The sequence below is a fragment of the Phyllobates terribilis genome, unplaced genomic scaffold (assembly GCF_046119375.1).
Source record: "Phyllobates terribilis strain yellow unplaced genomic scaffold, ASM4611937v1 Scaffold_8__6_contigs__length_399053987, whole genome shotgun sequence".
In the NCBI taxonomy this organism is placed as follows: domain Eukaryota; kingdom Metazoa; phylum Chordata; class Amphibia; order Anura; family Dendrobatidae; genus Phyllobates; species Phyllobates terribilis.
Window position 1 is genome coordinate 126,618,087 of NW_027362768.1, and position 10,635 is coordinate 126,628,721.

Consider the following 10,635-nt stretch of genomic DNA (forward strand, 5'->3'; position numbering starts at 1 on the left):
ATTTGGAAAACATCCCATTTGGCCAACACAACCCTCAACTGTGACAAGGGAAATTATGTTAAATGGATTCTCCAAAATTAGGATCCATGTAGACTGGTGGTGGGGGTCTGACTCTCGCCAACCCCGGATGAAGGGGCCATGATGCCACATCGCTTTCATGATTTAGAAGGCTCCGCTCTGCATTTCTAGTAGCAGCTTCATATTAGAATTTGCTACATCTTTGAAGTGAAAGGGACTTTGGGGTAATGGTGGACACAGTTTCTCTAACATTACACTGCTGTGTAATCAATGAAGTTGGGCACTGATGTGTCACTGGATTTTTTAGTTTACGGTCAGTACCTCCTCTGACTACCACTGATCCACTGATTTTGGTACAGTTTTTATTTTTCTTCTGTGCCCCTCTGTTCCAAAGTTATGTCCACTGATTTTCCCTTCAGCCAACTGGGCGTATACCACAGAACTTCTCTGTGGATGAGGCTGTGTTTTTTTTTGGCTAGGCTCAAAGGAGAAAATACAAATGCCAACAGAGAAGTTCTGTGGTATCCGCCCAGTTGGTTGAAGGTAAAAATGTCATTTTTTTTTTCAGGGTGCATAACTTTGGAACAACAGGGCACAGAAAAAAAAGAAAAACTGTTCCAGGTTCAATGTAGCAACACCAAGTAGAGGAATTATATTGGCCACAGTCAGGGGGTGGATATGCAGTACCCAGCTGTGGCCACTATACAGATGATGGAGCTGTGGAGCTCCGCACCAGAAACAACTGATCAGCAAGTTACACCTGCACCGATCAGATATTGATGACCAATGGTATAGATGGATCATCCATGTAAAAGTCCCCTTTAATTCTCTGCTCACATCCTGAAAGACTTTAGAAAAAAGATCCCATTAGCTGATAACAGGGATAGCCGTACTTTATCTTCAGAGTTTCTTTATATATGGCATATTTTCACTTATTCATCCTTGCTGTTTATGTGCAGAGTCAAAGATGGACAATATAGAAATATCACTTCAATGTTTATATAATTCAATTTGGGAAGAGAATTTCTTTCTATAATGCAAATTAATTTTCCTTGGATAATTCCTTTTTTCCTAAACAGGTCCCTCAATATTAATGGTTTATTCACAACCAGGTTATCTCCTAACCATGATAGGTAATAACTTACTTATCCCTCAGGGTCCGACTGTTCTGGAAACCCAAGCTCGAGGCTATGCAGCCCTTTCCTGAATAGATCCAATGTACACATGCGTAACTTCCGCCCCATTCCTTGTCTTTGGGACTGCCAAGTAGTCCCATAGACAATGCATGGAGAGGAGGCTGGGCATGTGCACTTTGGATCAGTTCAGGATGGAGCTAAAAAACTGCTTTCTTGGGGTACCAGATCCCTGTACTCAGACCACTAATGGTCCCAAGGGTTGGACCCCCAGCAATCAGCAAGTTATCCCCTAATACATGGATAGGGAATAACTTGTTTTTCAGGAATAACCCTTTTAAATATACAAAGGCTGTCCTTTATCAAATATGAGACATATAAAACATAAATAAAAAAACTTACTATTATTTCTGCAATGGTCGGAAATACTTCTGCGAAAACATCACCAGCTGCAGCTCCGACTGCTCCCTAGAAGAAATATTAAAATCATACATCACAACACTATTTTCATTTAATGAGTACCTAACATTTTATTTTTTTAATATGTAGTTCATTTTTAACAAATGAAGCAAATCGGTGGGGGTCCTAATCCTGAAACCCCCACCAATTGCTAAAAAAAATAAAAAAACGCTCTACTGCAGTCTGCTCGGCAGACCAAAGCGGAGGTTGTACATGAGAGCGCACACAAAGCTTTGTATGGACTCTATAGAAAGTCTACGGGTCCGATTCATCAAAGCTTTTACGACAGTATACTAGTGTAAAAAAATATTGAAAAGTTGCACAGTTTTGGCACAACTTGAGGCTGCAGTAAAATTTTCCAACTTCTGGCATTTTCTCCCAGTTCCGACGATGTGGAGGGAGTTAGGGTGGAACTGAGGCATGACGATCAAATTCATGACAAGTGGTGGTGTTCGTTACACCACAAATCTTACTCCATCAGGAACTGGAATAAGATTTGTTGTAAGGTGGACATGGACGCACCCGCCACTCAAACACTAATGAACCTGGAGCACAGCACCCTCATCAAGTCCAGCAGTGAGATGTAGGCGGGTTTTTGAGCGATCAGGACCACGATCCCCTATGATTTTCTGCATTTTCAGGACTAGATATTAAACCCACAATAAAATGATAAGTACCCTTTTATAAAGAAGAAGCAAAAAACCCTTTTGTGGCAGCTGTCATTTTTTTTCCACTATCAATTTTGCACGTTATTATGGTTCCAGAGATCTTTCTGGAGTTGTATTTATCAAGTAGGATTGGGAAATAAGAATTACATATATTCTTAACTAAGGGATGATGGATATAAACTATTCTTATAGTCTTGGGATATAGAATGAACATGAAAAATCCTTTATATTCAAGAACTCCGAAGATGCAATAAATGCACTAATCCTCCTTATCGCACTATCTGCACTATTGGTGTAGAGCGGGCATAAATGTTATTATTATTTATATTATTATTTTATTTCTATTACTATTCCTGGACATAAACACTCACATAGGATCTACATGATTACAACTTTACAAATACCTCTTTACAAGGCATTAAGCTAGGATTATAGCATGTTGCATATACGAAGCGTTAGACATATCCAGAATTTATAACATGTGATATATAACATCTTTATATTGATGAGATGTGTACAGTATATTAATCTTTATGAACTTACTCCTACGTTTTCTATATAAAAACCTACCATTCCAGCAACTGAACAACCTGCGCATTCCTGCCAATTAAAAGAAATACAATACATCACCTAAATATACATCAGTCACTGTACAACAATATATCATATCTGGCAATAGTTTATTATATTACATCCAAAAGTTCACTTGTAATCGTGTTCAGTACTAATTCACTCTACAAGATACACCCTGTACACATTAGACTACGTTCCCATGATGAGTACTTGGGATGTTTCCAATTTATAAGCCCCTTGATGCTACAGTTATATGAAAAAGTTTGGGCACCCCTATTAATCTTAAGCTTAATGTTTTATAAAAATTGGTGTTTTTGCAACAGCTATTTCAGTTTGATATATGTAATAACTGTTGGACACAGTAATATTTCTGCCTTGAAATGAGGTTTATTGTACTAACAGAAAAAGTGCAATCTGCATTCAAACAAAATTTGACAGGTGCATAAGTATGGGCACCTCACCAGAAAAGTGACATTAATATTTAGTAGATCCTCCTTTTGCAAAAATAACAGCCTCTAGTCGCTTCCTGTAGCTTTTAATGAGTTCCTGGATCCTGGATGAAGGTATTTTTGACCATTCCTCTTTACAAAACAATTCCAGTTCAGTTAAGTTTGATGGTCGCCGAGCATGGACAGCCCTCTTCAAATGATCCCACAGATGTTCAATGATATTCAGGTCTGGGGACTGGGATGGCCATTCCAGAACATTGTAATTGTTCCTCTGCATGAATGCCTGAGTAGATTTGGAGCGGTGTTTTGGATCATTGTCTTGCTGAGAGATCCATCCCCTGCGTAACTTCAACTTTGTCACTGATTCTTGAACATTATTGTCAAGAATCTGCTGATACTGAGTGGAATCCATGCGTCCCTCAACTTTAAGAAGATTCCCGGAGCCGGCATTGGCCACACAGCCCCAAAGCATGATGGAACCTCCACCAAATTTTACTGTGGGTAGCAAGTGTTTTTCTTGGAATGCTGTGTTTTTTTGCCGCCATGCATAACGCCTTTTTGTATGACCAAACAACTCAATCTTGGTTTCATCAGTCCACAGGACCATCTTCCAAAAAGAAATTGGCTTCTCCAAATGTGCTTTTGCATACCTCAGCCAACTCTGTTTGTGGCGTGCTTGCAGAAACGGCTTCTTTCGCATCAATCTCCCATACAGCTTCTCCTTGTGCAAAGTGCGTTGTATAGTTGACCGATGCACAGTGACACCATCTGCAGCAAGTTGATGCTGCAGCTCTCTGGAGGTGGTCTGAGGATTGTCCTTGACTGATCTCACCATTCTTCTTCTCTGCCTTTCTGATGTTTTTCTTGACCTGCCACTTCTGGCCTTAGCAACAACTGTCCCTGTGTTCTTCCATTTCCTTACTATGTTCCTCACAGTGGAAACTGACAGGTTAAATCTCTGAGACAGCTTTTTGTATCCTTCCCCTGAACAACTATGTTGAATAATCTTTGTTTTTAGATCATTTGACAGTTGTTTTGAGGAGCCCATGATGCCACTCTTCAGAGGAGATTGAAACAGGAGAACAACTTGCAAGTGGCCACTTTAAGTAGCTTTTCTCATGACTGCATACACCTGGCTATGAAGTTCAAAGCTCAATGAGGTTACAAAACCAAAAAAAGTGCTTTAGTAAGTCAGTAAAAAGTAGGTAGGAGTATTTAAAACAAGAAAATGATAAGGGTGCCCATACTTATGCACCTGTCAAATTTTGTTTGAATGCAGATTGCACATTTTCTGTTAGCACAATAAACCTCATTTTAAGGCAGAAACATTACTGTGTCCAACAGTTATTACATATATCAAACTGAAATAGCTGTTGCAAAAACACCAATTTTTATAAAACATTAAGCTTAAGATTAATAGGGGTGCCCAAACTTTTTCATATAACTGTACTTCATGCCTGATGTAGTCTCTAAAAAAAAGTCTTTTTTGATAAAAATAATGTTGTAAATTTTAACAATTGCTGCAAAAATGATAACCTTTCCAATATCCTAAAAAAAATAATTTGACATTTAAAAATGGATGCCATGTAAAGTGGACGTATAGCAGCTGATAATTGTAAACTATTGTTTAAAATCTGCAAGTTGTTCCACATTTTCTGTAATTTATTTTTTTTTCTATTAATAGACACAAAAAATATCAACTTAAATTTATAATTAATGTAAAGTTAATAACCAAATAAAGTGACACATATCAGAAATGAACAATGGAGCTAAAGGGGGAATGCGCCCTTACGAGATAAAAGGGAATCTGTCACCCCATTTGAGAGCAGCATGGTGTAGGGGCAGAGACCTTGATTCCAGTGATGTGTCACTTACTGGGCTGCTTACTGAAGTTTTGGTATAATCACTTTTTACTCATCTGCAGATCTATGAGATCTCTGAATGCTGAGCTGTGTATAACTCTGCCTCCACGACTGATTGACATAATTTTGTGTACACTGTGCATAGGCAAAAACCTGCTAATCAGTGGTGGGGTGGGGTTACATAGAACAGGAGGACTATACTGCACAAGACTAGTCCTGTAGTGATAATCTCCTGCTAATAAAACTCACATTTTATTGAAACTGCAGCAAACAGCCCAGAAAATGATACACTACTGGAATCAGTGTCTCAGCCCCTACATCATGCTGCTGTCAGATTAAATAACAAAAACCTGCCAACTGATTTTTTTAAGCTGTCAAAATCAAATTAAAGGCAGTAATAATCAATCTGACCATGTGTCTAGGACTATCTGACAAACGATTACCAAAGCCATGACATGTCTGTAGTGTCATGATGACAAGGATTAACAGCGCTACATACTGATATGGATGGGGCACTCATAAATCTGTCTTGTGATTGGTTGGGGTCTCAGAGATCAGACACTTTTCAGCTATTGTTAGATGTGTACATTATGGGAATATCCCTTTAAGATATTTTACAGGTGCAACTTAGTTCAAGTAAGTGATACCAATAGTCATATATTATTCTTACCAGAAACGCCTTGGTTTCAGCTGTAAAATTTGCATAATATTTAAATCTCTCGTCCATCTGCAGAGTAAAAAAAGAACTAAAGAGTCAGCTCAATAAGCCAATGGGATGAAAATATCACACAATTAACGATAGAAATCAAGTAGGGAACACAGTATCTTTCTATAATGAGAAAACATTTTACTTTGGTTGAGTATTTATTTTTACAAAATTTCCTATATACAGACCTCCTAGGTCCTCCAGAGTGAGAGATGTTCTTTGCAGTCACAGTCTACTCTGGTTAACCATTAAGGGTCCTGAATAGGGACCACCTATTTGCTGCTCGAACCTCTGCAATCTAAAGATAGATAGTATGTATATTCCTTAGCCTTTAATCTGTACTGGACTTATTCAAGTATGATAAAATAACACTACTTGAATAAGTCACTAAGATGCACATGGAACGCCACCAGCTAGGGTGGTCTCACAATATGGCTAACAAGTAGAAATGAGCAGATCTATCGGTGGGACTCTGGTCCTTCTGCCAGGTCAGTGGTCTCTCGCTGATGTACGTGATGCTCTCAAATCCTTTACCTTCTGGGCTCCCCAAGTTGGCTTCTGATTAGCCAGGCTGTCACGACAACATCATTCCGGTGGGACGTCATGCCAGCCCAGCTAGTAAAAAGTTGTGCTAGGGATCCTGGAAGGTAAGAGATTCCCAAGTCTTCCACCATTGACCAGAGACTACTGACCTGGCTGATGGACTGGTGTCCCATAAATCGATCCACACATCTCTACTTAAAAAGTTTTTTTTTCTACTATCAATTAGATTCTTGCTATCATTCTCACATGTAAAAATTGTCACAACCACAAAGATCAAGAGACAACCCTGATTCTCTCACCGTTCTTAATGAGGGGCCGTGATGCAGTCAAACGCTCCTGATTCGAGAAGAGGTGAATGCCTCTTCATGAATCTGGAGCATCTGATGAGTACCACCCCCGTCCATTTCGGTGAAGCTGGGAGAAACTGGGGTTAAAATACCAAAAGTCACAAAATTTTGGCTCAACTTTGAGTTGTGCCAAAATATTGCATTTTTTCGACGCTTTTATGCCATTTTATAGGCTTGAAAGCTTTGATGAATCGGGACCATGGAATTCATAGAATGGATTATACTGACTCACTTTGGTGCATAGACTTAATTATACTGGATGGTCAAAACGTTGAAACATCCTCCGACGCTGAGCTTCTCAACTTGTCCTGCCCAGGAATCATCTCACCCTGGGAATGTGTGCCGACCTGTATCAACTTTAAATGGTGCTATTTGTTGTCACTTAAAGGGGTTGTCCACTTTTGGGGACAGTATTTTTTTTTCTTCCTAGCTGCTGTATTACATTGTCTATTGCTGACTGCAGAATGGGTTACCAGGGTCGGCCACATTATCTTTATTTTATCAGATGTGTTGGGGACATGACTTTGTGGCACTTACTATTATATAGGTAGGACAGGTTCTCCTCCTGCTCTTGTCAGTGCAGCTTTCCTCCCAGACTACACAGCTCTCCAGGCCATAAAATGGCTGCTAGTGGAAAAGCATGTGATCAGACCTGTATATCAGTCTCCTCCAATAGAAAAGCCTCATTCTGCAGCCAGAAATACTGTAATACAGCCGCTGTAGAAGGCAAACGGTGCGAAATGTTTCATGCCAACCAACCAAAGGTGGACAACCCCTTTAATCACTTGTTGTATATTTTTGTGGAGAAGTTGTGGGAACACAAAGTAATTGTACTCCAAAAGAGTTTCTAATTAATTTCTTTTTATAAAAAACTAGTCTAAAATGTTTCATTTTGTGCGCTTTGGTATTTATACAGCTGAACTATGAGCAGCAGGAGGACTTTAACAATTTTGGTATTTATGGCTGTTTATTTCAGTGCACAACAGTTTCGGGGCATTTTATAAATGTATGTTGAGAGTGGCCATCCCCTTTTGATGGTATTTGCAAGCATAGAACACAAGGTAATGGATGTACTAATAACTGATTTTACTGTGGCAGAAAACATATGCTGATTGGTTGTATTACGGAGGTAGCAAATATTAACTTGACAAAAAATGCTTTGCATATCGGGATGCAGGAAAATACCCTGGAACTTCAAGGCTTTACTTATTATTTAACACAACACAAGCCATCGCTAATGTTTGCCTCATTATATCATAAGGAGCTATCTAGTTAATGTTTGCTACATCTTCATATGTGTTCAAAATTCATGTTTTCAAGTAATATACTTAACGTAATTTACAGTACCTGATTACAATAGTGTTTACAGATCAGGACATTTGCAGATATTGCAAGTTTCGGGACTTTCTGTGAACAGAAAACAATGTCATAGCGGTCACTGGTGAGTAGCACTGAGCATCTACTTCAAATCTTAGTTACTATTTAGTACTCAGCCTTTTATGCATGAAAAGTAGATACAGAAAACTCACAAAATTCTTATACAAAAATTCGCCTTGACATCTGTGTGACACATACCATTGCCTGGGAACCAGCGCTAGCAGACTACCACTACCCTCATCATTATCCCTGCTGGTGCTGATCGCAGCGCTGGCAGGGAACCATGATGAGGGCAGTGTTCAGCACACGGCGCTTGGGAACAGCAATACCAATAGCGCTGATTCACAGGCGCCGGTCCATGTGATCCTGGTGCAGCACACAGTTGCCACACATGTGACACACTCGGACACACGGGACATGGATATCTCCGGTACCGGAGACATGCGGACGTGTGAAACAGTGTGTATGTGTTAATATGCAGTGTGTGCTATGAGTGATGAGTGACACTTATCAACACATTACTGACCAGTGTTGAAAACGGAAAGTGGGGTGCTAGTTGCCTGCAGTGACCTATATTTTTATCATGGAAGTCATACGGGTGATGTTTGGCCCTATCACAACTGTCAAAATTGGAGAAAAATGCAGGTAAAAAATATGTTAATTTACCCCCAAAATATCAATAAAAAGATAGTTTTTAAAATAACATAACTATATATATGTATATATATATATATATATATATATATATGTATGTATATGGACCTCCAAGTTCCACCACATCACCACAATAACTATGGTTTCTAATGGCCTCTAACTTAGACAATATGGCGATAGGAGGATTTTTGGAAATTAAATTGGATATATCTGTCAGCCTGTTATAAAATATGTTGAAGATGTAATTTTTGTGTATATAATAAATTTTATAGATTTTTCTATTGTATCACTTAAAGAGAACCTGTCACCAGCAAAAATGCTATTAACCTGCACATATGGGGTTATTCTGCAGGTTAATAGCATTACTAACATGCCCGGCGCCTGCACTTAGCCGAACGCTCCGGGTAGAAAATGAACTTTATTCTCCATGGCAGAATTCGGTTTCACGAGGGCGGCACCGGAGCTGGTTCAGTCACCAAGCTTTAAGAATACAGAGCAGTGACTGTAACTGTTACCCTGGCCCTGAGTGAGAGCTGAGCCCCAATGCAGAGCCAGTGTCAGTCAGGGCTGGGGGTGTGGTTGCAGCCGCTGCTCTGTATTCCCAGAATGGTGACAGAACCCGCGCTGGTGCTGTCCTATGACTGAAACTGAATACTGCTGGGGAGAATAAAGTTAATTTTCTTTCCAGGGCATTCAGATAATTACAGGCACCGGGCAGGTTGGTAATGTTATTAACCTTCAGATTAAGCCCATATCTGCAGGTTAATAGCATTTTTGCCAGTGTTAGGTTCACTTTAAAAACTACTTTAAGAAAAATCATACTATATATAATTGATATCCTGTTATACTCTTCACCACTATTGTTGCCTACAATTACATTTTAAAGAGAACTGTAGCTAAATGATTGTTTATTAGGTATTGACATTGAAAATAAATGTTACCTCCAATGCATTTTTCAAACAGTCTTTGTCAGTCGCATAACTATTTCTGTATGGGGAATCGCACCGAAAAGTAGAATAGGGTGGTTGTCCACTACTTGATGGCAAACAATATGATGGATAACCATTTGATGGCAGACCAGCTGGTGGCAGCCATACTGGTGGTGCTGGGGGTGCAGGGATATCAAAACCTAAAACACAAACAAAAATATGCTGTTAATCTTATGCAAATCTTAAAGCAGAAACTGTAACTAAAATGTGATAAATATTCATACCCCAGCAGATACTGGCAGAAGCCAGTGCAAAGAATATGGTGATCTTCATTGTGCAGAAGGTCGAGTTTTGCACAATTGTGTCTCTCACCTACTTGTTCCCTTAACTTTTATAGTGTAACAAGCAGTGATATCAGTAACAGCCCAGCATGGCTTCAAACCTGTTCTATCCTCCGCCAACTTTAATTTGGAAATGTATCAAAAGACTTTGGTAGCAGAACAATTAGAATCTTCCAATTGTTTGTTCTACCCTTCATTATGTGCAAACAATTTCACAGTTTCTCAAAAGCACGTAAAATCTGAGTATCCTCGCTCCTTCCCAAAATTATATACCTCAATGATTACCAGTTTTGTATTTTGAGAGCCCTGACAATCATATTCCCCTATTTCTGCTTTGTGGACTCCTGTAAATGAGTGAAGGGTAGGATAATGTAAGGAGATGAACAATTTCAATAACCTTTTAGGATATAACTATTTAAAGCTCAGTAAATTGGCTTTAGATAAATGAAATTAGGATTTGGGAGAAGTTAAAGGCTTCATATCCCTCTAAAAATGGCAGGTTTATGTCGTATGAAAAAAATTATACCTAGAGGAATTATTTTAGATTTTTTTCCACCTTTAATGCTATCTATTATC

The 10,635-nt window shown here is 39.1% G+C and overlaps 1 protein-coding gene across 2 annotated transcripts in view; it reads right to left on the reverse strand.

The window, feature by feature from the left end:
* Positions 1 to 10,128, reverse strand: part of LOC141156408 (uncharacterized) — a 40,567-nt gene extending 30,439 nt beyond the window's left edge. The window contains exons 1-5 of one of the 2 annotated variants that reach the window (XM_073642602.1): positions 10,003 to 10,128; positions 9,731 to 9,918; positions 8,106 to 8,165; positions 5,833 to 5,889; positions 1,554 to 1,619 (exon numbers count right to left, since the gene is read on the reverse strand). In XM_073642602.1, coding sequence (XP_073498703.1) covers positions 1,554 to 1,619; positions 5,833 to 5,889; positions 8,106 to 8,165; positions 9,731 to 9,918; positions 10,003 to 10,051 — 420 coding nt within the window. In that variant the 5' untranslated portion in view covers positions 10,052 to 10,128. The remainder of the gene's footprint in view (positions 1 to 1,553; positions 1,620 to 5,832; positions 5,890 to 8,105; positions 8,166 to 9,730; positions 9,919 to 10,002) is intronic. The other variant, XM_073642603.1, reaches the window with a different exon arrangement.
* Between the last annotated feature and the right edge of the window lie 507 nt (positions 10,129 to 10,635).